Below are 25,359 nucleotides of genomic sequence, written 5' to 3'. Positions count from 1 at the left end.
GAGAATGAAAGTCAGTGTGGCTTGGGAGGGGGCCTTGGGTGCTACAGGCTACAAAATGGGAGAAAAAGGGATGGAAGGAAGGGAAAAGAAGGCAGGACTGGCCTCGGGGGTGGGCCACCCGGGCGACTGCCCAGGGCGCTGGGGTGGGGGGCGGGGCACCATGTGGCAGTGCAGAGGTGTTTGCCCTGCCGGTGTAGTGTCAGACATTGCTCCCCGCTGCTCTCCTGCCCTCCCCTTATGCAGCCCAGGTGGGGAAAGTGACCTGGATGCCGGGAGCCCTGACTGTCACTCCTCGCGCCCCTCCTCACAGCCCCCTGGGGGGCGTGGAGGAGCAGCAGTCCGGGAGCGAGCAGCAGGGCATCCATGTATCCAGGTCAGTTTCCCCATGTGGGCGCAGGATTGGGGGGGGGGTTGGAGTGAAGGGGGGAGTGCAGGGATTAGGGGCACGGGATGGGGTGCAGGGGTTAGAGATGCAGGGGCACAATACAGGGATTGGGGTGCAGGGGAAGCGTGGGGATTAGGGGTGCAGGGGTTAGAGGGTGAAGGGAGGGTGGGGAGCCAGGGGCAATGGGGTGCACCCACAGGGGCTGGAGCAATTTTGGGGGGCACCGCACACACACGGGCCGGGGGCCCAAAAACCAAGTTCACCCCGGGTGCCATTTTCCCTCATGCCGGCCCTGAAAGAAGGAAAGAAAAGGAACAAAGGAATGAAAGAAGGAGAGAGAGAGAATGCAAACCGGTGGGTTGGAGAACCCGTTACAAGCTGGGAAAAGGGGAATGGCGAACAAAGAAGGAAACGGAGCAAAGGGAACAAGAAAAGGAAGAGTCCAGGAACAAACGAATGAGAGAAGGACCTGGAAGGTTGCTGCCGGTTGGCAGGACCCAGCTCCAAACTAGGGGGAAAAGGGCTGGAACGAGAGACGGAGCAAATACAGGTAAGTGGCAGCAGGCGGGGAGGGGACCCAGTCCCAAAACTGAGGCCAGAGGGATGGAGGCAGATGGGGAAGAAAAAGAGAAAGTGGCTGAAAGTCGGTAGGACCTGGCTCCCCACAGGAGCGGGCGGGCGAGAATGGGGAGGAAAGAGAGAAAGAAAATGAACAGATGAGAGTAGCTGCAGGGTGGGAAGACCTGGTTCAGAGCTGGGGAGCAGGCCAGGAACTGGGGAGAGGGGGGTGGGGTGGAGAAGAGAGACTGAAAAGAGGGGAGTGGAAAAACAAATAGACGAAAAGCAAGTTGCAGCCGGTTAGGAGGGACCCTGTAAACTGAGCAGCAGGAGACTGTGGGTGTGGGTAGGGTGGGGTGGGGTAGTTTGGGGTGGGGGGGAGGGAGCAGGGGTTACATCGTACCTCAGAGCACGACTGCACCCTACTGGTGGAAACCCTCATTGCAGCCTCTGCTCCAGGAGGGATTAGGGTTGTAGAAAGCGGCTGTACCTTGTACCCCCCCGCCCCGTACACATTGTTTTAGGGAGAGGTTGGATGGGGGTAGAGCAGGTGAGCCAGGACTCCTGGGTTCTCCCCAGCTCTGGGAGTGGGGTCTAGTGGTTAGAGCGGGGGAGGGGGTGGGGGCTGGGAGCCAGGACTCCTAGGTTCTCTCCCCAGCTGTGGGAGGGGAGGGGAGTGGGGTCCAGCGGTTAGAGTGGGGGGGGGGGGAGCTGGGAGCCAGGACTCCTGGGTTCTCTCCCCAGCTGTGGGAAGGGAGTGGGGTCCAGTGGTTAGAGCCGGGGGGGGGGGGGGCTGGGAGCCAGGACTCCTGGGTTCTCTCCCCAGCTGTGGGAGGTGAGGGGAGTGGGGTCCAGTGGTTACAGCTGGGAGCCAGGACTCCTGGGTTCTCTCCCCAGCTGTGGGAAGGGAGTGGGGTCCAGTGGTTAGAGCTGGGGGGGGGGGGGGCTGGGAGCCAGGACTCCTGGGTTCTCTCCCCAGCTGTGGGAGGGGAGTGGAGGGGAGTGCGGTCCAGTGGTTAGAGCAGGGGGGCAGGGGGAGCTGGGAGCCAGGACTCCTGGGTTCTCTCCCCAGCTGTGGGAGGGGAGGGGAGGGGAGTGGGGTCCAGTGGTTAGAGCGGGGTGGGGGGTGGGGGAGCAGGGAGCCAGGACTCCTGGGTTCTCTCCCCAGCTGTGGGAGGGGAGTGGGGTCCAGTGGGTTAGAGCCGGGGAGGGCCAGGACTCCTGGATTCTACCTCCAGCTCTGGACATTGCTTCTGACTAATGCAAACAAAAGAAGCTGAACTTTGGACAGCCGGCGGAAGCGTGCGAGGCGGTGACAGCTGCCGGGCTCTCCCTTTCCTCTGGCAGGGCGGTGTATATGTGTGTGCGGGAAACGAAAGCAAAAGCCCCGGGGGCCCGTGGCTCCGCCCGGTCGGGGGACATTTCAGGGCGCTGGGCTGGGATGGCGTCTGCGCTGGACATGTCCAGCCTGGCCGAGGACCTGCTCTGCCCCATCTGCCTGTCCCTGTTCCGGGACCCCCGCATGCTGGAGTGCGGACACAGCTTCTGCGCCGCCTGCCTGGGGCCCTGCGTCCCCCAGGGGCAGCGCCGGGGGCTGTGCCCCGAGTGCCGGCGCCCCTTCGCCCTGCGCAGTGTGGCCACCAACTGGGCCCTGTGCAGCCTGGCGGAGAAAGCCCGGCTGCTCAAACTGGACGAGGGGGCCCAGCCGGGCGGAAAAGGGTCCGGATGGTCCATCTGCCTGGAGCACGAGGAACCCCTCAAACTCTTCTGCAGCCAGGACAAGGGGCCCATCTGCGTGATCTGCCGGGACCTGCCCCAGCACCGAGGCCACGACTTCCTGCCCATCAAAAACGCCGTCCAGAAATATCAGGTGAGGGCCAGGATGCCTGGGTTCTCTGAGTGGGGAGCAGGGTCTAGTGGTTAGAGCAGGGGGGCCTGAGAGCTAGGACACCTGGGTTCTCTGGGAGGGGAATGGAGTTTAGTGGTTAGAGCGGAGGGTCTGAGAACCAGGACGCCTGGGTTCTCTGAGTGGGGAGCAGGGTCTAGTGGTTAGAGGGGGGGAGGGAGCTGGGAGCCAGAACGCCTGGGTTCTCTGGGAGTGGAGTGGTGTTTAGTGGTTAGAGCAGGGGGGTCTGAGAACCAGGACACCTGGGTTCTCTAAGTGGGGAGCAGGGTCTAGTGGTTGGGGGGGGGTTGGTAGCCAGGACGCCTGGGTTCTCTGGAAGTGGGATCTACTGGGTTGGAAGATAGAGGCTGGATGTGAGGACTCCTGGCTTCTATCCCCGGCTCTGGGCGGGGAATTTGCGGTCTAAGGAGATCAAACTAGGCTGGGGGACCCTCCCGGACTCTGTCCCAAGCACAGCTCCTGTCTCGTTACATCACCTGGGGGCAATAAAGACACGGGCAATGTACTACACTCGGAAGGAAAAAATCAAATGCACGGCTGCAAATCCGGGAACGACAGGCCAGGTGGTCGAGCTGCTGGAAAGGGACTGGGGGGTCCAGTGGCTCACAAACTGAAGATGAGTCACCAAGGTGATGCGGCCGCAAAAGAGGCTGATCGTCTGGGGTGCATGAACGGGTGTCGTATGTAAGACGCGGCAGGTCGTTGTCCTCTCGATTCGGCCCTGGTGAGGCCTCAGCTGCCGTGTTGCGTCCAGTTCTGGGCGCTGCCCCTGAGCAAAGACGTGGACGAACTGGAGAGAGTCCAGAGGGGAGTAACGAAAATGATCAAAGGTTGAGAAAACCTGACCTGTGAGGAAAGGGTAAAAAACCCTCGCTGACTGGTGGGTTTCTCTGCCGCACAGGACAAGCTGAAGGCATCTCTCGTCCCCCTGAAGGACAATCTGAATTCAGTCACTGAGGACCAGGGCCGCCAGCAGGAGAACATAGCAGAGCTGGAGGTATTTCCAAAATCCTCCTCGTATGGTCCTGAGATTGGGTCAGGCTTTAACCTACATTTACAGTGTGGGCTCGCTGTCACCTCCTAGTGGCTGGACCGTGCCTATAGGCCTAGGAGAGCGATGCCACATACCCTAGTGCAGGGGTGGGCAAACGACGGCCCGTGGGCCACATCCGGCCTGCCAACCAATTTAATCCGGCCCTCCAGCTCCTGCTGGGGGTCTGTGGCTTGCCCTGCTCCAACCGGGGAGCGGGGTCGGGGTCCACCCCACGCACGCATGCCGTGGCTCCCGGAAGCAGTGGCCTGTCCCCCCTCCGGCTCCTATGTTTAGGGGAAGCCAGGGGGCTCTGCGTGCTGCCCCTGCCCCAAGCGCCGCCCCTGCAATTTCCATTGGCCACGCCGCTGCTTCCGGAAGCTGCTTGAGGTAAGCGCCACCCAGAGCCTGCACCCCTGAGCCCGTCCCGTGCCCCAACCCCCTGCCTCAGCCACCCTCCAAACCCCTTGGTCCCAGCCTAGAGCACCCTCCTGCACCCCAAACTCCTGATACCCAGCCCCACCCCAGAGCCAGCACCCCCAGCTGGAGCCCCCCCCCCACACCTCAACCCCATGGCCCAGCTCGGAGGCCCCTCTCACACCCTGAAATCCTTATTTCTGGCCCCACCCCAGAGCCTGTACCCCCAGCCAGAGCCCTCACCCCCTCCCACACCCCAACCCCAATTTCGTGAGCACTCATAGCCCACCATTTAATTTCCATACCCAGATGTGGCCCTCGGGCCAAAAATTTTGCCCACCTCTGCCCTCGTGGCTCGAGCACTGGCAAGGAATTCAGGACACCTGGGTTCTATTCCTGGCTCTGCTGTGGGATGACCTTGGGCCAGTCATTGCCCCAATCCTTGCCTCAGTTTCCCTGCCTGTCAGACAGGGATTATGACACTGACTTCCTTTGGAAACCCCCCTTTTGAAAAATCAGCCTTTCCCACAAGTCTGGTTTTTGACGAGTGCTCGTTAATGACGGGCCAGTAGCCAGGACTCAGGATTACAGAGCAGACCCCAGACGTTGGCAGATCCAGGAAAACTTGTCAAGGGCTGCTAGATCTGAGGATGAAAAGTGCTAGGTATTATTATAGTTAGGAGTCAGTGACTGTCCCTAAATTAACAGGGCCTGGTGCTTTAGCTCACTTCCCCGCCAAACGTTTCCTGATTTAGGAGATTTGTCATGTCCAAACCCTGATTCACACACAGTTTCTATTGTTCCGAATTTTTCTATAAAAAACATTTTGTCAAATAAATTCCCATCTCGCTCCATTTTCCTGTGCTCACCCTCCCAGCCCCTCTGTGAGGTAAGGAAGTGCAGTTCTCCCCACTGTACAGTTGGGGAAACTGAGGCACCGGTCATCCTGCCTCCTGCAAACGCTCCGTCGGTGGTGTGTTTTGAACCTCCTGCTGGTTTCTCCTCCCTCTGCAGAGCTATGCCCAGGACCTCTTGGGCTATATCACCGAGGAGTTTGGGATTCTCCATCAGATCCTGCAGGAGAAGGAGCAGGGCATGAAAGAGACTGTGGGGAGGTTGAAGGAGGAGAACCGGGCGGAGATGGAGGAGAGGCTGAAGGAGCTGGATGAAGAAGTGACCTTTCGTAGCGAGACCCTGTCCATGGCCCGGGCGGGGCTGGACACCTCAGATCACACAGCCTTCCTCAGGGTGAGGCGGGATTTCATCTGCCAGGAGATGGGAACATGACTGGGAGGCGCTGCATGACGGAGCTGTGGGATGGGAGATTGTGTAATGGGGCTGGGAGCCAGGAATCCTGGGTTCTATCCCCAGCTCTGGGAGGGGAGTGGGGTCTAGTGGGTTAGAGCAGCGGGGCTGGGAGTCAGGACTCCTGGAGTCTCTGGGAGGAGAACAGGCTGTCGAGGCAGAAGCAGGTTAGGGGTGATGGGCAGGTGTATGACATGAGGAACATGCAGAAGAAGGGGTATGGAGGGAAAGCAGCTGGAGACAGTAATGGTTGGATGAGGCAGGGGTGGGAATTGGGGCTGAGCAGGGGGAGGTGGGAAAGGGCTGTCCCATAGGGCTGGTATCTCACCCACAACGGGGCATGGAGTGTTACTGTGGAGGGTAGTTCCAGGGGTTAATCCTGTCCCTTTCTCCCTAATCTAGGGCATCAAGGAGCTGATGAGAAGGTGAGTGTGTCCCCGTCCCCCCCCCCCACTTCCTTTTTAGGGCTACTGTCTTGGTCTGCGTGTTCCTCTCTTTGTGGTACTGACACACATGCACAATCACACATGGAGTCACACAGAGATCTGTACACACACACACACACAATTGCACATGGCGTCACACACACGTCTGCCCTCACACACAGAGATCCGTACGTGCGCAGAGAGAGAGATCTGTGTGCACGCACACAGAGGTGGCTGCGGTAGTAGATTTCTCTCTTTGTAGAGTCCGGGAGGATCAGTCAAGCCACGGTGAGGAGGAGGAGGAAGAGGATGGTGTAAGTGACGAAGGGTCCAGCGGCGATGAAGATGATTCGACTGATGAAGATGAAAATGTGGCTAATGGCGAGGAGGAGGAAGGAGATGAAGATGATGCTAATGGCGAGGAGGAGGAGGGAGATGAAGATGAAGATGGGGATATCGTTGCTGTGGACCCAGCTCTTGAGGAATTCAAGGACTCACTGGACTTTGAGGCCTGGCAGAAAATGCTGGGGACCATCCAAGCAGGTCAGGCTGGTTTCTTACCCTTGTCCTTGTGATGGGTTGTCACCCCCCGGACTGCAGTTTGGGAGCCGTGGGAACTGCTGTGACCCTAACCATTTAACTGGGCTGGCCCTTCTCACGCGGCTCTGCTGGTGACTCAGCCAGCCTCTCCAGGCCCTGTTATCACCCTGCATGACAGCAGGTGGTGCCATGCACACAACTGAGCTACCTGAATGCTTTACCTAAGCCACTCAAGGACATACAGGAGACAGGAGCCAATTTCCCAGCTCCCTAGCCCTGCACCCTTGCTGGTGTATGAACCCAGAATTATACTGTCTTGCACTGCATGGGCATCTGTACAATGCAAGCTCTTTAATATAGTTCGCTTTCCCCTCGATGTGGGAAAGATATGCACAACAAGCCTGTGTCCACCAAGCTGAGATTTTCCCAGGCACTTCACTTCAAGACACACCGGTTAAGATAAAACCTTAAAACAAGTGTATTAACTGCAGAAGGAGAGATTTTAAGGGATTATAAGTGACAGCAAACAGATCAAAGCAGATTACCTGGTAAATAAACAAAAACACAAACTAAGCTTAATATACTAGATTGATAGGATTTGAATTAGCCATATCTCACCCTGACTGACGGTACAAGCAGGCTTGCAGATTCTTAAGGCACAAGCCACATCTGCCTGGCAGGCTCGGTTCCCCTCCCCCATTCCAAGTCCTTTGTCTTCCAGAGCTTCTTTCAGGTGTTGAGTTGTGGGGGAGTGAAGACCAGTCATGATGTCACGCCCCACCTCATATAGTCTCTCCACACAGCGGGAACCCCTTTGTTTCAAGCTAAATTCCCAGCCTGGTTTGTGGCAGAATACAGGCACCAAACTGGAGTTTAGTGTCATGTGGTCTGGTCACATGCCCTTGCTGGGGCATTGAAGCCATTACTCATAGGCTGGCTGAAACGTTTGCAGGAAGGCTAAGCTCTTCTATGGTCCATTGTCTTTGTTGATAAGCCATCAGCACTGTCTAGCGTCTTCATTGTTGTACCTGGAAGGCTAGTTGTGGGTGTTACCCAGAGTAAGCCCATTTGAAATACAGCTACACAGTCAATATTCATAACTTCAGATACACAAATGATACATGCATACAAATAGGATAATCATATCCAGCAAATAACAACTTTTCATAGACACCTCACAGGACACATCTTGTACAAAATACATCATAATTATGTCATAATCATGCCACTGTGATGAATATGGGGTGCAGTGTCACAGTCCTACCTTTAGGAAACACCGTGGGGGAGCCAAGACTCACCCCTGAGGTGGCTGCATCTCAGTGCTGGGCGAGCCATGCCCGTGTGGTGTTGCTGTGCAGCTGTTACCCAGATGCCCTGCCCCAAAGCTGGCTGCAACCCTGACTGAGGCAAGCCATTCCCATGTGGTGTCGCTGTGTGGCTGTTACCCAGCTGCCCCACCCCAGAGCTGGCTGCATCTCTGCAACGTATCAATATTCAACTATTTTTCTTTTCTAGACACAGTCCATGATGGATCTATCACATGGCACTGACGACCACCTGGGGTGCATCTGTGCAGATGATCGCAGCCCTTGGAGATTTGGATTCAGAGGAAAAGCTGCCATATATTTTGAGGAGGGAGATTTGGTGGAGAGTGAAGTCACCAGGATCCAGCCTCTCTAGCCTGCCAGTGTGAGAGACAAGCCATGGAAATGTACCCGGGTTGCCCAGCAGGCAGGACACCGGCATTTCATTGCGTGTTGCATGAGTAGCTGATTTTATCGAGTCTTTGGACGATATTAACCTGGTTACGAGGACATTTTCAAAGTGTATGAATCAAATAAACCAGAGCTCAGAACAGAACCCAGGAGTCCTGGCTCCGAGCCCCCCCCTGCTCTAACCCACTAGCCCCCGCTTCCCCTCCCAGAGCTGGGGATAGAACACAGGAGTCCTGGCTCCCAGGCTTCACGGCTTGCTGTGGGGCAGTTTCAGGAAGGGGGGAGGAGGTGTTTGCTCAGTCTGTCCCCCAAAATGACTTCACCATGACCCCCCCCCTCCCCCCGCACATTGTCTGCACAGCCAGGGCAGCTGGCAGAGCCAATCACGGAGGTGCATAGTCATTTCCAGCAGCCCTGGAGAGGCGAGGGTTAATGGGAGGAATGGTGAAAACAAAGCGGTGCTGAGTCAGGGCTGGGGGGGTGGGGGGGAAGGCAGGACGCAGGCACCTTGCAGCCCCAGGGGGAATCGCTGAGTCAGCAGAGGAGGCGGGTCCTGCTGCAGCTGCAGCCTGGCCACATTGCACTGCAGCCGGCTCCAGTGTCTCTGGGTTTGGGGGCAGAGACAGGGCAGCCCGGCCCCGGGGAGAAGGGACGTCCCGGCCCAGCAAGGACCCAGCCCCGGGGAGAAGGGACGCCCCGGGCCAGCAGCATCCCGGCCCCGGGGAGAAGGGACGTCCTGGCCCAGGAAGGACCCAGCCCCGGGGAGAAGGGACGTCCCAGCCCAGCAAGGACCCAGCCCCGGGGAGAAGGGACGTCCCAGCCCAGCAGCGTCCCGGCCCCGGGGAGAAGGGACGCCCCGGCCCAGCAGCGTCCCGGCCCCGGGGAGAAGGGACGTCCCGGCCCAGCAGCGTCCCGGCCCCGAGGAGAAGGGACGTCCCGGCCCAGGAAGGACCCAGCCCCGGGGAGAAGGGACGCCCCGGCCCAGCAGCGTCCCGGCCCCGGGGAGAAGGGACGCCCCGGCCCAGCAGCGTCCCGGCCCCGGGGAGAAGGGACGTCCCGGCCCAGCAGCGTCCCGGCCCCGAGGAGAAGGGACGTCCCGGCCCAGGAAGGACCCAGCCCCGGGGAGAAGGGACGCCCCGGCACAGCAGCGTCCCGGCCCCGGGGAGAAGGAACGCCCCGGCCCAGCAGCGTCCCAGCCCTGAGCAGAAGGGACGCCCCAGCCCAGCAGCGTCCCGGCCCCGAGGAGAAGGGACGTCCCAGCCCAGGAAGGACCCAGCCCCGGGGAGAAGGGACGCCCCGGCCCAGCAGCGTCCCGGCCCTGGGGAGAAGGGACACCCCGGCCCAGCAGCGTCCCGGCCCCGAGGAGAAGGGACGTCCCCATCCCGTGATGGCCTCAGTTAGGGAAGTCTCCAGTTTCACGGAGGATCTGCTCTGCCCCATCTGCCTGTCCCTGTTCTGGGACCCCCGCATGCTGGAGTGCGGACACAGCTTCTGCGCCGCCTGCCTGGAGCCCTGCGTCCCCAAGGGGCAGCGCCGGGGGCTGTGCCCCGAGTGCCGGCGCCCCTTCGCCCTGCGCCGGGTGGCCCTCAACCGGGCCCTGTGCAGCCTGGCGGAGAAAGCCCGGCTGCTCAAACTGGACGAGGGGGCCCAGCCGGGCGGAGGCGGGAGCTGGTATTTCTGCTCAGAGCACGAGGAGCCCCTCAAACTCTTCTGCAGCCAGGACGAGGGGCCCGTGTGCGTGATCTGCCGGGACCTGCCCCAGCACCGCGGCCACGACTTCCTGCCCATCAAAAACGCCGTCCAGAAATATCAGGTGAGGGCCCGGATGCCTGGGTTCTCTGGGAGAAGAGTGGGGTTCAGAGGTTGGGGGGAGGGAGGGCGGAACCAGGACTCCTGGGTTCTCTAGGCAGGGTCTCGTGGGTTCAATTCTGCCCACCCCAGCTGGCCTCCGGCTGCTTCCCAGCCCAGCCTTTAATTCTGCCACTTCAAGCCCCATGTGAGCCCAGTGCCCCCATCCCCACATCAGAGCTTTCTGGGCCCCCCACCCCAGAGACAAGTCGAGACCCACATCAGTGCTGATTACGATCAGCCACGTGTCAGTCCTGCCCCCACCCTGCACTTCGTCCCTCCCCCTCCCAGGGCTTGTGTTAGTGTGTGTGTGTGTGTGTGTGTGGACTGACCCATTGTTCATCGGGGGGGGGGGGCAGGGGGAGTGGCTCATCAAGGGGGAGGGGGGAGTGAACAGGCCCATTACTCTGCGGTGGGGGAGTGGACTGACCCATTGTTCATCGGGGGGGACACGGGGGTGGCTCATCAAGGGGGAGGGGGGAGTGAACAGGCCCATTACTCTCTGGGGGGGGAGTGGACTGACCCATTGTTCATCGGGGGGGAGACACGGGGGTGGCTCATCAAGGGGGAGGGGGGAGTGAACAGGCCCGTTACTCTGCGGGGCGGGGGACGTGGACTGGCCCATTGTTCATTATGGGAGAGGTGGAGAGATTCATCGCTCATGGAGGTGGCGGGGGGGGGTTGGTGGGGGGGGAGCAGTCTGAACTATTGCTTCCAGGAGGGGAAGGAGTGGACTGATCCACAGCTAACAGGGGAGTGGACTGGCTGACCCATTGTTCACAGGGGGAGGGGGGAAGCAGACTGACTCATTGCTCTCAGGGGGGAGTGGACTGACCCACTGCTCATGGATAAGAGGGGAGTGGACTGACCCATTGCTCACAGGGGAAGAGGGGAGAGAGGACTGACCTCTTGCTCATAGTAGGAAGTGGACTGATCTATTGTTAACAGGAGAGGGTGGGAGTGGACTGACCTATTGTGAGGGGGGTGAGAGCAGACTGACCCATTGCTCCCAGCGTGGTGGGGGGAGTGGACTAACCTGTGGCTGGAACTGTCTGGCTCTTTCTGCTCCTTCCTCCCCTACCTGAAAACCCCTCCCGGGTGGGGGAAGGTAGCACATTCTGCCTGCCACCTGCCGCAGCTCTGATTGGCTGCCCGTTCCTGGGAGGCAGGGATTTTGGGGAAGGGCAGCCAATGGGAAGGTCTGGGCAGGGCTGAAATTCCCGGGAGGGATCTGGGGCTGAAATCCCATTGCTGGGCAGGGAATCTCGATGGGGTGGCAGCAGGTCCCCCCGGCTCCAACCGGTGACCCCGGATCTCTGCTGCCCAGGAACAGCTCAAGGCGTCTCTGCAGCCCCTGCAGGAAGGTCTCAAGAGGCTGGTGCGGAGCCAGTGCCACCAGCAGGAGAACATAACAGAGCTGCAGGTACGAGGCCAGATACCGGGCTAGATGGGCACAAGGGCTTGATCCAGGGAGGGCAGGACTGCTGGGTTCTCTCCCCAGCTCTGGCAGGGGAGTGGGGTCTAGTGGTCAGAGCAGGGAGGGGTGCCTGGGACCTCAGCCTGCAATGGGTCTTGGTGTAGAACAGGGGAGGGCAAACTACGGCCTGCCGGCCGTATCAAGCCCATCAGGGCTTTCAATCTGGCTCGTGGGATTGCCAGCCCCATGGTGCAATGGGGCTAAGTCAGGCTCCCTGCCCGCCCTGGCCCTGTGCTGCTCCAGGAATTGGCTGGCACCGCATCCCTGTGGCCCCTGTGGGAAGGGCAGAGCAGAGGGCTCCGTACGCTGCCCTCGCCTGCAGGCACCGCCCCCCGGAGCTTCCATTGGCTGGGAATGGGAAACCGCGGCCAATGGGAGCTCTGGGGGTGGTACCCACAAGCGAGGGCAGCGCACGGCAGAGCTGCCTGCCCCGTCCTGTCCCACCCCACCCCCAGGAGCCACTGCTGGATATGCTGGTCACTTCCGGGAGCTGCGCGGGGCCAGGGCAGGCAGGGAGCCTGCCTTAGCCCCAATGCACGCTGTTGCCAGCCCGGAGCCGCTTGAGGTGCCCGCACCCTGCACCCCTCCTGCACCCTGCACCCCGCACCCTAACCCCCTGCCCTGAGCCCCCTAACCCCCTGCCGCATGCCTCCTGCACCCCAAACCCCTGCCCTGAGCCCCCTGCCACAGCCCGAACCCCTCCTGCACCCAATCCAATGCCCTGAGCCCCCAACCCCCTGCCCTGAGTCCCTTGCTGCACCCTGCACCCCTCCTCCTCCCCAACCCCATGCCCTGAAACCCTCCAGCACCCCGCACCCTCTCCTGCATCCCAGCCCCTGACCTGAGCCCCCAACACCTTGCCCTGAGTCCCCTGCTGCACCCTGCACCCCTCCTCCTCCCCAACCCCATGCCCTGAACCCCCTCCTGCACCCCATACCCCCTCCCACACCCTGCACTTCCTCCCACACCCCCACCCCCTGCCCCAGCCCTACATTCATGGCCCTGCATACAATTTCCCCACCCAGATGTGGCTCTCAGGCCAAAAAGTTTGCCCATCCCTGGTGCAGAAGTAGGTCTGGTGCCTGATGGATCAGACATCCACTGAGGTCTCCATCCTGTCCGCCCACACCTTTGCATCGCCTAGAGCTGCTCCGAGTCCCTGTTGGACCACATCTCAGGGGAGTTTGAGAAGATGCGTCAGCTGCTGAGTCTGCGGGAGCTGGGCCTGAAGGAGGCGCTGGAGTGGCAGAGGAAGAAGAACCTGGTACAGATGGAAGAGAAGCTCCAGGAGCTGAATGGGAAAGTGGCCTCCTGGACCGAGACCCTCTCCAGGGTACGCGTGGGGCTGGAGCGCAAGGACAACATTGGCTTCCTCAAGGTGAGGGGAAAGGGCCAGATCTTGGCTGGGGGAGGGTTGGGAGGGGACAGGGAAGGCTGGAGGGGGGCAGAACTGGGGCAGAGCCAGCCTGGGGTCAGGATAGGTCTTTGCAAGGGGCAGGGGAGGAAGAGCTGGGGTATGGGTGCCAGCAGAGATGGGTCAATGGGGGTTGATAGGACTGAAAGGGAACAGAGATGGGGACCAAAACTTGGTCGAGGGAGGAAACAAGGGTCCTGTTGACTGGGGTGAGGCAGCAGTTATGGGGCTGCAGAGCAGAGTTTCTCCCATAGACAGAGGTGGGGGGAGGCGGAGGTAGCTCCTTCGGGTGTTGACTCATTCCCATCCCTTTTCTCCTCTCCTCCAGGATGCCAAGGAGCTGATGGAGAGGTGAGTATCTTTGGGTTTGTCCCCACGCTCAAAATTTCCATGAGAAAGTTTGAGTTCATAGGTCACCTGCCGGGTTCAATCCAGGGTCCACCAGACATAGGAGGAGGGGCCGCTACCGTGTGAGTGACAGGAGCTACTCCATCTAGCTGGTCGCAGGGATAAGCTGTTCTCTCCCATGGACCAGCACACGCAGAACTCTACCACTTGAGCTCCAGGAGTACCACCCTTACCTGGCAGCCATAGTAGGTTATTATCCTCTCATGAGCACCCAGCGAACTCTGAACTCTACCGCTCGACATATGGGAGTACCACCATAAACTAGTAGCTGTAGTAGGCTTTTGTCTTCTGCAGGCCAGCTGACCACACACACGCCAGACATTACCCCTGAGCTAAAGCAGTAACCCCGCTAGCTGTCAGCGGTACATAGGCCAGTACCCTCCTTATGCCATTGGTTGACAGTGGTAGGTAGGCCGTTATCCTTGTGACCCCATTGGCTGGCGGTGGTGGGTAGGCTGTTCCCTTCATAACCCCATTGGCCGGCGGTGGTAGGCCGTTATCCTCGAAAACGGTAGGGCCACTCACGTCAACCCTCAACTTTTCCACAGGGTCCGGGAGGGGCAGGGAGCCCAGGGGAAGGAGGCGGAGAAGCTGGATGAGGTGGAGGCGGAAGAGGAATTGAGAACCAGTGATGACGACACCGACGAATGCGAGAAAGAGGAGGAAGAGGAAGAGGATGAGGAAGATGAGGAACCTGAGGTGGAAGAGGAGGAAGATGAGGAGGGGGCCGAGGAAGAAGAGGCTAAGGAGGAGGAGGACGATGGGGTGGTTCCTGTGGACCTGAACCTCGGGGAGTTTAAGGGACCCCTGCAGTTCTACGCCTGGAAGGAGCTACTGGGGATAGTCCACCCAGGTGAGGTGACCATACTCGGCCTCTGGGCTGTGGGGAGCGGGGCGGGAGATCAGGAGGGGGTGTTGGGGGCTGAGGAAGAAGAGGCTAAGGAAGAGGAAGGCGACGGGGTGGTGCCGTTCCCATGGTATTGATTTGCATGCCCCCAGTGGTGGAAAAAGCATCCCACACTCTGCTCCCTGCAGCACAGCGCCCCCTAGCCCTGCAGTGGGGTATTGGGGTCAGCATTGGCTGTGAGGGGAAAGTGCCCCCTAGGCCTGCAGTAGGGTATTAGGGTCAGCACTGGCTGTGAGGGGAGAGCACCCCCTACTGGTCCCCCACTCTGCTCCCTGCAGCACAGCGCCCCCTAGCCCTGCAGTGGGGTATTGGGGTCAGCACTGGCTGTGAGGGGAGAGCACCCCCTACCGAACCCCCTACTATGCTCCCTGCAGCACAGTGCCCCCTCGTGCTCCCATAGGGCCAGCACTGGCTTGGGGGAGAATATATCTCTTTAATTGATGGGGAATCCCCCTCCCCTCCGAGAGAACCCAGCCCAGCCATTAACCCCTTCCTTTCCCTCTCTCCTCCTGCAGTGCCAGCCTGCATCACCCTGGACTGCCACTCGGCCCACCCCAGCCTGGTCCTCATCGAGGAAGCCACCGGGGTCAAGTTCAGCCCGGGCCGGCGGTTCTGGCGCCGTAAGCCCCAGCGCTTCACGGCCAGCCCCTGTGTGGTGGGGCGGGAGGGCTGCGCGGGCGGCCGGCTCTACTGGGAGGTGCGGGTGGGTGACAGCCCCGACTGGGTGGTGGGTGCCGCCCGGAGGTCCGTGAAACGCAAGAGGCGCATCCGCTTCCGGGCCAGGGAAGGGGTGTGGGCCATCGAGCGGCGAGGGGGGCAGTACCGGGCTCTGACGGACCCCCGCCTCGCCCTGTCCGTCTGCGGGAGGCTGGAGAAGGTGGGGGTGTATCTGGACTTCGAAGGCGGCCAGTTGTCCTTCTACAACAGCTCCAGCTTGAGCCATCTCCACACCTTCCAGGACTCCTTCGCGGAGGAGATAGTTCCCTTCCTGAGCACCCAGTCCAGCGAGCCCCTCTCCATGTGGGACCTGGAGCTCTGACGCCCTGAGAGGGGAGAGGCCCCATCGCCCTGGGCCAGTCAGTCCCCCGATCCTGGGGCCTGATCGGAGCCATCTTGGTGCCAAGGCCAAGTTGCCCCACGTCGCCCTCTGCGGATGTGCCCGAGTCCTACAACTGGACGGATTCTTCTCTATTCAGTTCCTGAGGCCCGGGTAGTCTTGGCTTATCCACCAATGACAGGGGGCTAGTTAACAGCAGGATCAGTGATGATGGCTTCAGGGCCCCTTCCCTAGAGCAAGCCAAGATCCCACTACCTTGTTTTAGCCAAGCCAACAGCCATGGGATTCGAACCCGCAACCTAGAGGCAAAGGCAGTGGGAGTTACTCCCTTTACACCAAGGTAAATCCATTGAAGTTCATGGATTTACTCCTCAGATACGTGAGCATACCTGGAATAATTCCACTGGACTAACTGGAGTTACTCTGGATTTGTACCAGTAGAATACCGGCGCAGTCAGCAGAGTTATTTTGCAGTCACACCAACATGAATCCGATGTGGTTCCTGGGCTGGCTCCTCAATTGCACCCCAGTGTAAACCTGGAGTAACCCTGCTGGCCTTTCTGGAGTTATTCCTCAATTACATCCCTATAATGCAGTGAACTAAATCCATCAGTTTATTACTCCGTTACGCTGGTGGGAACCTGGAGTAATTCAGCTGAGTCAACCTCTCTTACTCTGGGTTTACAAAATGTAAATCTAGTGAAACTGCTGGACTTACTTCGCTTTACACTAGCATACTTCGAAAGTACATGCTGCTGGCTGAAGTGGAGTCGCTCTGGGTTTACACTGGGGTCGCTGAGGTCAGACTCCAGCCCTGATTCCATTGACTCTGGAGGGGTCATTCTGGATGTACACATCAGACTCTGGATTCCTGATTTTATAGGTTCAAATCCCATATAGGATTATGCATCTTCTCTCCTTCCCTGGGGGAGAAATTGATTTCTCTGGCCTCGGACCAGCTGAGCATGTCAGCTGAGTAAGGCTACGGATCCGTGACTTCCAGAGACCTCTGTGACATGGGGGCCCCCCAAGCTGCCCAGCCCCTGCAGGAAGTGGGGGACCCTCCCAGTCCCGCGGGCAGCAGGAGGACCCTGGCAGCTGCTCAGCTGCTGCGGATGGCGACCCCCCCCCACCAGCTCCTACTTACCGTGGGAGGTGGGGGACCCTCCAGCTCCCAGCCCCTGCAGGAAGAGGGGGACCCTGCAGTTCCCAGTTGCTGTTGGAGGTGGGGGACCCCTCCCACCTCCACCGGTGGCCCCTCCCCAGCTCCCAGCCACTGGGCAGGGAGGGCGGGGGCCGCAGCTCCCAGCTGTTGCATGCAACGGGGCAGGGTGCTGGCCCCACCTCCCTCCCCATTTTGTCAGGGATGTTTTTAGTAAAAGTCAGGGACAGCTCACAGCTTCCGTGAATTTTTGTTTACGGCCCGTGACCTGTCCCTGACTTTTCCTAAAAATATCCCTGACGAAACCGTAGCCTTACGGATGAGCCGTTGCAGACCGCTGACTCGGCCCTCTGAGTGAGTTGCGAGGTTCCCAGGGGGAAACGGGTCTCCCGCCATCTCTTGGCAGTGAAAGCTGAAGATGAGCTGGGCTGGAAGGCAAAGGTGCCAGACGGGTGGAGCCCAGTTGAATCCAGCGCTGACTTGCACCATTTGGGGCTCTGGCTCCATGGGCCCCAACGGAGCGAGGTCCGATTGACACCGGCTGGGGATCTAGCCCAGGGAGGGCTGCCTCTGTGCACTCTTGACCTGTATCTGAGATACAGAAGTGGGAACGTCTCTTCCTAGGAAGTCAGGGCCAAGTGGCTCGAACGCCGTTGAATCAAGGGTCGTTCGCCACCGGCAGGGAATTTGGCCTGGAATCTGTCATATGTTGCAATACGGAGCAGGACATCCCCACATGGCCTAAGGTGAAATGAACAAAGAGACCCGGGCACCCTGTGTTAGTTTCCCATCAGCCTGGTTTCTTGGCAAATAGGTCATGTCAGACAAACTCAGTATTGTTTTTTTATGAGCTCCCCAGTTAGGTAAATAAGGATTACTCTGTCGACATTGTACACTCAAAGGAAAGCTGACATCCCATATGGAAGGCATTTGACTTAGCCCTGCACCCCAGCCTGCCTCGAGAATTAGCCCTAGGCAAAAACCAAGGCAGCCCACATCCGCTGCCTTAAAAACTGGCTTGCTGATAGATCCCCAAAAGGAATTTTTGCTGGGAATTGTCGTCTAATGGGGTTGTTTCTAGTGGGGTCCTCCAGGGACCAATGCTAGGTAATATCTGTGTCAATTGAGCTGGAAAAAACCCCATAAAGCAGGGGTGGGCAAACTACGGGCCGGGGTGCAGGGTCAGGGCCGCAGCACGTGACTCCCAGAAGCCACAGGATGGCGCTGCTCCTGCTACTATGTGCTCCAGTGGCCCCCTCCAGCACGCCAATGGGAGCTGCATGGGGGGTGCCTGAGTGTCGGAGCCGGAGAAGGGACAGGCTGCTGCTTCCAGGAGCCGCTTGAGGTAAGTGCCGCTGGGAGCCTGCACCCTTGAGTCTCTCCCCAACCCCCTGCCCCAGCCCTGATCCCCCTCCTGCCCTCCGAACCCCTCGCTCCCAGCCTGGAGCACCCTCCTGCACCCCAAACACCTCATCCCCAGCCCCACCCCAGAGCCTGCATCCCCAGCCGGAGCCCTCACCCCCACTCCCCAACCCCAGCCCGGAGCCCCCTCCCGCACCCTGAACTCCTCATTTCTGGCCCCACCGTGGAGCCCGTACCCCCAACCAGAGCCCTCCCCTGCACTCCAACCCCAATTCATGAGCATTCATGCCCCCCCATTACAATTTCTATTCACAGATGTGGCCCTCGGGCCAAACAGTTTGCCCACCCCGGGCTAGATTGTCGCTCACACTCACACCCCAACTCTGAGTCTCTCCAGTAGGGGGCACCACACACACACACACACAGAAAGCAGGTCTGATTCCCTCCAGTGCGGGGCACCCCCCTCACCCCACACAGCAGGTCTGATTCCCTCCAGCACGCCCACTGCCTTCTGCCGACTCAGCGCAATACCGAGCCCCGGGTGACTGCGGTAGGAAAAGAGACAAATTGGTTTCTTTATTCAAGCAACATGACCAAGTTACAGTGGGCAAGACAGATGGTGTGGGGAGTGCAGGCCAGGAGGGATCCCAGGAGCAGGAGAGGGGGGAGATGTGGGGAGCACAGGGCGAGGTGGGGATCCCGGCAGTGGGAGAGGCGGGAGATGTGGGAAGCACAGGGCGGGGTGGGGATCCCGGCAGTGGGAGAGGCGGGAGATATGGGGAGCACAGGGCAGGGTGGGGATCCCGGCAGTGGGAGAGGCGGGAGATGTGGGGAGCACAGGGCGGGGTGGGGATCCCGGCAGTGGGAGAGGCGGGAGATGTGGGGAGCACAGGGCGGGGTGGGGATCCCGGCAGTGGGAGAGGCGAGAGATGTGGGGAGCACAGGGCGAGGTGGGGATCCCGGCAGTGGGAGAGGCGGGAGATGTGGGGAGCACAGGGCGAGGTGGGGATCCCGGCAGTGGGAGAGGCGGGAGATGTGGGGAGCACAGGGCGAGGTGGGGATCCCGGCAGTGGGAGAGGCGGGAGATGTGGGGAGCACAGGGCGGGGTGGGGATCCGGGCAGTGGGAGAGGGGGGAGATGTGGGGAGCACAGGGTGGGGTGGGGATCCCGGCAGTGGGAGAGGCGGGAGATGTGGGGAGCACAGGGTGGGGTGGGGATCCGGGCAGTGGGAGAGGCAGGAGATGTGGGGAGCACAGGGTGGGATGGGGATATCAGTGGTGGGAGAGGCGGGAGATGTGGGGAGCACAGGGCGGGGTGGGGATCCCGGCAGTGGGAGAGGCGGGAGATGTGGGGAGCACAGGGCGGGGTGGGGATCCGGGCAGTGGGAGAGGCAGGAGATGTGGGGAGCACAGGGCGGGGTGGGGATCCCGGCAGTGGGAGAGGCGGGAGATGTGGGGAGCACAGGGCGGGGTGGGGATCCGGGCAGTGGGAGAGGCGGGAGATGTGGGGAGCACAGGGCGGGGTGGGGATCCCGGCAGTGGGAGAGGCGGGAGATATGGGGAGCACAGGGCAGGGTGGGGATCCGGGCAGTGGGAGAGGCGGGAGATGTGGGGAGCACAGGGTGGGTTGGGGATCCGGGCAGTGGGAGAGGGGGGAGATGTGGGGAGCACAGGGTGGGATGGGGATATCAGTGGTGGGAGAGGCGGGAGATGTGGGGAGCACAGGGCGGGGTGGGGATCCGGGCAGTGGGAGAGGCGGGAGATGTGGGGAGCACAGGGCGGGGTGGGGATATCAGTGGTGGGAGAGGGGGGAGATGTGGGGAGCACAGGGCGGGGTGGGGATCTGGGCAGTGGGAGAGGGGGGAGATGTGGGGAGCACAGGGCGGGGTGGGGATATCAGTGGTGGGAGAGGCGGGAGATGTGGGGAGCACAGGGTGGGGTGGAGATCCCAGTGGTGGGAGATGTGGGAGATGTGGGGAGCACAGGGCGGGGTGGGGATCCCGGCAGTGGGAGAGGCGGGAGATGTGGGGAGCACAGGGTGGGGTGGGGATCCGGGCAGTGGGAGAGGCGGGAGATGTGGGGAGCACAGGGCGGGGTGGGGATATCAGTGGTGGGAGAGGCGGGAGATGTGGGGAGCACAGGGTGGGATGGGGATATCAGTGGTGGGAGAGGCGGGAGATGTGGGGAGCACAGGGCGGGGTGGGGATCCCGGCAGTGGGAGAGGCGGGAGATGTGGGGAGCACAGGGCGGGGTGGGGATCCCGGCAGTGGGAGAGGCGGGAGATGTGGGGAGCACAGGGTGGGGTGGGGATCCGGGCAGTGGGAGAGGCGGGAGATGTGGGGAGCACAGGGTGGGATGGGGATATCAGTGGTGGGAGAGGCGGGAGATGTGGGGAGCACAGGGCGGGGTGGGGATCCCGGCAGTGGGAGAGGCGGGAGATGTGGGGAGCACAGGGCGGGGTGGGGATATCAGTGGTGGGAGAGGTGGGAGATGTGGGGAGCACAGGGCAGGGTGGGGATCTGGGCAGTGGGAGAGGGGGGAGATGTGGGGAGCACAGGGCGGGGTGGGGATCCCGGCGGTGGGAGAGGGGGGAGATGTGGGGAGCACAGGGTGGGGTGGGGATATCGGTGGTGGGAGAGGGGGGAGATGTGGGGAGCACAGGGCGGGGTGGGGATCCCGGCGGTGGGAGAGGGGGGAGATGTGGGGAGCACAGGGCGGGGTGGGGATCCCGGCGGTGGGAGAGGGGGGAGATGTGGGGAGCACAGGGTGGGGTGGGGATATCGGTGGTGGGAGAGGCGGGAGATGTGGGGAGCACAGGGTGGGGTGGGGATCCCGGCAGTGGGAGAGGCGGGAGATGTGGGGAGCACAGGGCAGGGTGGGGATCCCGGCAGTGGGAGAGGCGGGAAATGTGGGGAGCACAGGGCGGGGTGGGGATCCGGGCAGTGGGAGAGGCGGGAGATGTGGGGAGCACAGGGCGGGGTGGGGATCCGGGCAGTGGGAGAGGTGGGAGATGTGGGGAGCACAGGGCGGGGTGGGGATCCCGGCAGTGGGAGAGGCGGGAGATGTGGGGAGCACAGGGCGGGGTGGGGATCCGGGCAGTGGGAGAGGCGGGAGATGTGGGGCGCACAGGGCGGGTTGGGGATCCTGGCAGTGGGAGAGGCGGGAGATGTGGGGGGCACAGGGCAGGGTGGGGATCCCGGCAGTGGGAGAGGCGGGAGATGTGGAGCACAGGGCAGGGTGGGGATCCCGGCGGTGGGAGCTGTGGGGGGTGCAGGCCATAATGGGGATCCCGGCAGCGGGAGGAGGGGGTAGGCAGACAGATTCCAGTCTCCGAGCGAGCTGGTGAGTTTTAGGGCAACTGGGTTTAGAGGAGGGGGAGGGGGACAGGTTTGCTTTAACTTCTGTAGGTGAAGTATTTGGGGGAGTTGCTCAGTTAGGAGCCTGCCTCGGTTTCCCCACTGGCTTCCGCTCAACGGTCTCTATTTGCTGTAATTGTAACGCTCGATGGCTTGGCAGATTAAGGTGACCAGCTCCCAGTATTCCTCGAAGGAGATGAGCTGGTTTTTGTCTGTATCCAACTTCTTCAACAGGTCCTTCCCTGCCTCTGTGCTCTGGGCTTCCTGAAACACCAGGGAGACAAGGCAAAGCCTCAGAGGGGGAAGCAGCTGGCCAGTGAAGGCTGCGACTGGTGGGGCGGCAGATGAGGGATGCCCCCGGCTGGAGGGAATCACACCTGCTACATGGGGATGTGTGTGTGTGTGTGTGTGTGATAAAGGAGGGGTGAATTAAGAATTAAGGGGCATCATCAGAGCTGGTGGCAGGAAAGGGGGAGCCCAGGGCTGGGCTAGCAGGGGCTGCAGGTCGGGACTGAGGGGCACCGGCAGAGCTGGGTGTGGGGGAGATCCCAGGGCTGGGCTAGCAGCAGGGGGCTACAGGTCGGGTTTGAGAGGCCCCGGCAGAGCTGGGGCAGCAGGGGGCTGAGGGTCGGGATTGAGGGGCACCGCCAGAGCCCCCTTTGCCAGCAGTGAGCAATGTGGCAATTGCCGGCGCCTTGGGGTGCGAGTACCCGGGTCTCACCTTGAGCTGATGGCTCAGCTCGTTGCTGAGCAATTTCTGGAAAGCCGCATGGTCCAGCACCTTGGCTCCAGGCGGGCCCTTGGTGTATTTGTGGAAGGTGTCCACGATGGCATGGAGGCCTTTCTCCAGCTCAGAATCTTTCCCAGCCATCTCGGCCGGCTTCCTTCCACCTGCAAAGCAAAGGCAGATGCCGCCTTTAGGGTCCCACCAGCCCCAGAGACCTCAGCCAAGGGCCCATGTCTTGGCCTTGCTGGGGAATATCTGCTTGTGCAACATTGCCCACTGCTGGAGATAGCCAGACCCACTCAAGTGTAGGATAGATAGATAGATAGAGTGGGTGTATGGAGATAGATAGCTAGATAGCTAAATAGAGGGGGTGTCTGGGGATAGATAGATAGGTAGATAGATAGATAGATAATCAGTGGTTCACAGTCAAGCTGGAAGGGCATATTGAGCGGAGTCCCGCAAGGATCTATTCTGGTTCTGGTTCTGTTCAATATCTTCATCAATGATACGGACAATGGCACACTTGTAAAGGTTGCGGATGATACCAAGCTGGGAGGGGTTGAAACTGCTTTGGAGGACGGGATTAAAATTCAGAATGAACTGGACAAACTGGAGAAATGGTCTGAAATTCAATGAGGACAAATGCAAAGTACTCCACTTGGGAAAACGGGAAATGACTGCCGAGGAAGGAGTACTGCGGAAAGGGATCTGGGGGTCAGAGTGGACCACAAGCCAAATATGAGCCAACAGTGTAAAGCTGTTGCAAAAAAAGAGAACATCCTTCTGGGATGTATTAGCAGGAGCGTTGTAAGCAAGACACGAGAAGTAATTCTTCCGCTCTACTCCGCATTGATAAGGCCTCAGCTGGAGGATTGTGTCCAGTTCTGGGCGCCACCTTTCAGGAAAGATGTGGACAAATTGGAGAAAGCCCAGAGAAGAGCGACAAAAAGGATGAAAGGGCTAGAAAACATGACCGAAGAGGGAAGATTGAAAACACTGGGTTTGTTTAGTCTGGAGAAGAGAAGACCGAGGGGGGACATGAGAACAGTCTTCGAGTATGTAAAGGTTGTTGTAAAGAGGAAGGTGATAAATTGTTCTCCTTAACCTGTGAGGCTAGGACAAGAAGCAATGGGCTCAAATTGCAGAAAGGGCGGTTTAGGTTGGACATTAGGAGAAACTTTCTGCCTTGGATAAATTGCCTAGGGAGGTTGTGGAATCTGGAGATTTTTAAGAGCAGGTTAGACAAACGCACGTCAGGGATGGGCTAGGTAATGCGTAGTCCTGCCTCAGTGCAGGGGACCTGGGCTAGACGATCTCTCTAGTCCTACATTTCTACAACTCCATGGTCACTAAATCAAGTATTTGGAGCTGTGCACAGGAAGTGAGGAGATCAGCGGCCCTTTCCCTAGGTTTTTCTCCATTCTTCTGAAAATCTCCAGGCTCTTTAAAAAGGTGGATTAAATGAGCCTCAAAGGGGCCGTGCGCTGCATTGGACTGGTGGGCACAATAACAGGGCACCGAGGGCTCGGGTTGAGCTGAGATTAGGACCCATCTCTCCAGCCTCCTCCAAGTCCTGTGCTCCAACCACCCGGTCCCTCCCCTGTCCCTGAGCTAGGAATAGAAACTAGGGAGTCCTGGCTCCCAGCCCCGCTGCTTTCATCCCCTAGACCCCGCTCCCCGAGCTGGGGATAGAACCCAGGAGTCCTGGCTCCCAGCCCCGCTGCTTAATCCCCTCCCCGAGCTGGGGATAGAACCCAGGAGTCCTGGCTCCCAGCCCTGCTGCTTTAATCCCCTCCCTGAGCTGGGGATAGAACTCAGGAGTCCTGGCTCCCAGCCTCCCCTGCTTGAACCCCCTAATTATTGCATCTGCTTGCTCTAAGAGTCTCTCCAACCCCCAAACTGAGGGGCAGGGGGGAAACCTACCTCCACAGGATGACAGCCCGCCCCTTCGTTCTCTTCTCTCTCTGTCCGGCCCTGCACCTGGGCAGTCAGTTAATGTCGCCTTGCACCTGGCTCTCATTCAAGTCCAGCCTCTCGTTAGGCAACCGGTCCCAAGCCCATGGAAAACCCCTCCCCATCTCCTTAGCCCAGGTGCTGGACAATTGCTGGCGTCTTTCCCAGCCGCAGATAACACCAGTGCTGACTCGTTAAGAGCCCGCACGCACCTGGGGAGCCGGAGTTTTAACTTTGCTCGCCCCAGCACAGGGCTCTACCCTTCCCCCCAACGGAGCGTCCCATGGCAGGGGGGCCTTTGGCGCGGCCACTAGGGGGCGCCACGCAGGACATGGCGGAGGGAGGCTTTGAACCCTGTGCCTTGCAGGTGCTGAGGCACTCAGACTCATTGTGCCTTTGTCCGCTAGATGAAGGAGCCCTCAGCTAGCAGAGGTGCTCTCCCCCTGTAGGACCAGAGAGCCTCTCCCCCGTAGGGAGCTGTAGACCATGACCAAGCCACCGCTTAACCTTCTCTTGGGTCAACCACACAGACTGAGTGCCTCCGTCTTCCAGACCTCGAATCATTCTTCATAGAATCATAGACATGTCGGGCTAGAAGGGCCCTCGAGACGTCACCCTTTAACCGTTCCCCCTCAGTCAGGTTTTCGCCACCTGTGATCATTTTCGTTGCTCCCCTCTGGACTCTCTCCCACCTCTTTCCTGGAGGGTGACGGCCAGAACTGGACATTGTTGGGAGCGTGAGCCCGGGAACAGAGTCACAAGTCTACCCACTTTAGGCTTCATCAAATGTTGCCTTTATTTCCACAATTCCACACAGGATTATTGTACACCGTGGTGGTGTAGCCGTGCTGGGCACAGGCTATTAGACAGATGAGGTGGGGGAGGCCATATCCTTTATTGGACACCAACAGAAGATGACCTCCCACACCTGGTCTCTCAGACAGAATTATTGTCGTGTCTGGACCTGCACTGATGCCAGACGAATAATGACAGACAAGGTGAAATGGGTAAATAGGCCCGTTACCACATTCCGGGACACGGAGAAACCTTTCCACCTTCCAACACAGTCATGGTCTCGCAGGATCTTGTGGGTCTGCTCCTTCGGTCCCATCCTTCAGCTTCCGGTCCCCCAACACCATACTCCAGCTGAGGTCTCCCCCGAGCTGGACAGAGCAGGACAGTTACGTCTGTAACCGAGCCTGGGACTAGGAGGGCAGTGACGTCTACTAGGTTAGCGCCAGAGGAGTCAGGGACGTAGGTTACATCCTGGGTTCTGGGAGTGGGGCTTAGTGGGTAGAGCAGAGGGGGCTGTAAGTAAGGACTCCTGGGTTCTATCCCTAGAGCTTGGAATGGGAGGATGGATCGAGTACGCTAGGGTGAGGGATGGGGCACCAGATCTCTGGGTTCT

The 25,359-nt window shown here is 60.0% G+C and overlaps 3 protein-coding genes across 4 annotated transcripts; 2 read left to right on the top strand and 1 right to left on the bottom strand.

The window, feature by feature from the left end:
* The first annotated feature begins 2,237 nt into the window (after positions 1 to 2,237).
* LOC119567693 (nuclear factor 7, ovary) lies at positions 2,238 to 8,426 on the top strand. The gene is made up of 6 exons (XM_037914538.2): positions 2,238 to 2,813; positions 3,751 to 3,846; positions 5,311 to 5,544; positions 6,004 to 6,026; positions 6,289 to 6,569; positions 8,082 to 8,426. The coding sequence occupies exons 1-6, from the start codon at positions 2,301 to 2,303 to the stop codon at positions 8,114 to 8,116; spliced, it is 1,182 nt and encodes a 393-aa protein (XP_037770466.2). The 5' UTR covers positions 2,238 to 2,300; the 3' UTR covers positions 8,117 to 8,426.
* LOC114018476 (nuclear factor 7, brain) lies at positions 7,438 to 15,374 on the top strand. Its single transcript, XM_037913425.2, has 7 exons — positions 7,438 to 7,442; positions 9,705 to 10,094; positions 11,457 to 11,552; positions 12,751 to 12,984; positions 13,349 to 13,371; positions 13,977 to 14,281; positions 14,851 to 15,374. Exons 2-7 carry the CDS (start codon positions 9,750 to 9,752, stop codon positions 15,372 to 15,374), a joined length of 1,527 nt encoding a protein of 508 aa, XP_037769353.2. The 5' UTR covers positions 7,438 to 7,442; positions 9,705 to 9,749.
* LOC102935280 (protein S100-B) lies at positions 15,018 to 24,083 on the bottom strand. Of its 2 annotated transcripts, XM_027818183.3 has the most exons (4): positions 23,922 to 24,083; positions 21,993 to 22,162; positions 21,361 to 21,535; positions 15,018 to 17,295 (listed from the first exon to the last, which is right to left on the bottom strand). In XM_027818183.3, the coding sequence occupies exons 1-3, from the start codon at positions 24,016 to 24,018 to the stop codon at positions 21,395 to 21,397; spliced, it is 408 nt and encodes a 135-aa protein (XP_027673984.2). In that variant the 5' UTR covers positions 24,019 to 24,083; the 3' UTR covers positions 15,018 to 17,295; positions 21,361 to 21,394. The 2 variants fall into 2 exon arrangements, with proteins under 2 accessions (XP_027673984.2, XP_043384978.1); XM_043529043.1 differs by lacking the exon at positions 15,018 to 17,295 and having other exon boundaries at positions 20,884 to 21,535; positions 23,922 to 24,079.
* Between the last annotated feature and the right edge of the window lie 1,276 nt (positions 24,084 to 25,359).

This window comes from Chelonia mydas, chromosome 14, assembly GCF_015237465.2.
Source record: "Chelonia mydas isolate rCheMyd1 chromosome 14, rCheMyd1.pri.v2, whole genome shotgun sequence".
Classification (NCBI taxonomy): domain Eukaryota; kingdom Metazoa; phylum Chordata; order Testudines; family Cheloniidae; genus Chelonia; species Chelonia mydas.
Note: the sequence above shows the minus strand (reverse complement) of the source record. Positions and strands in the feature narration are given on the sequence as shown.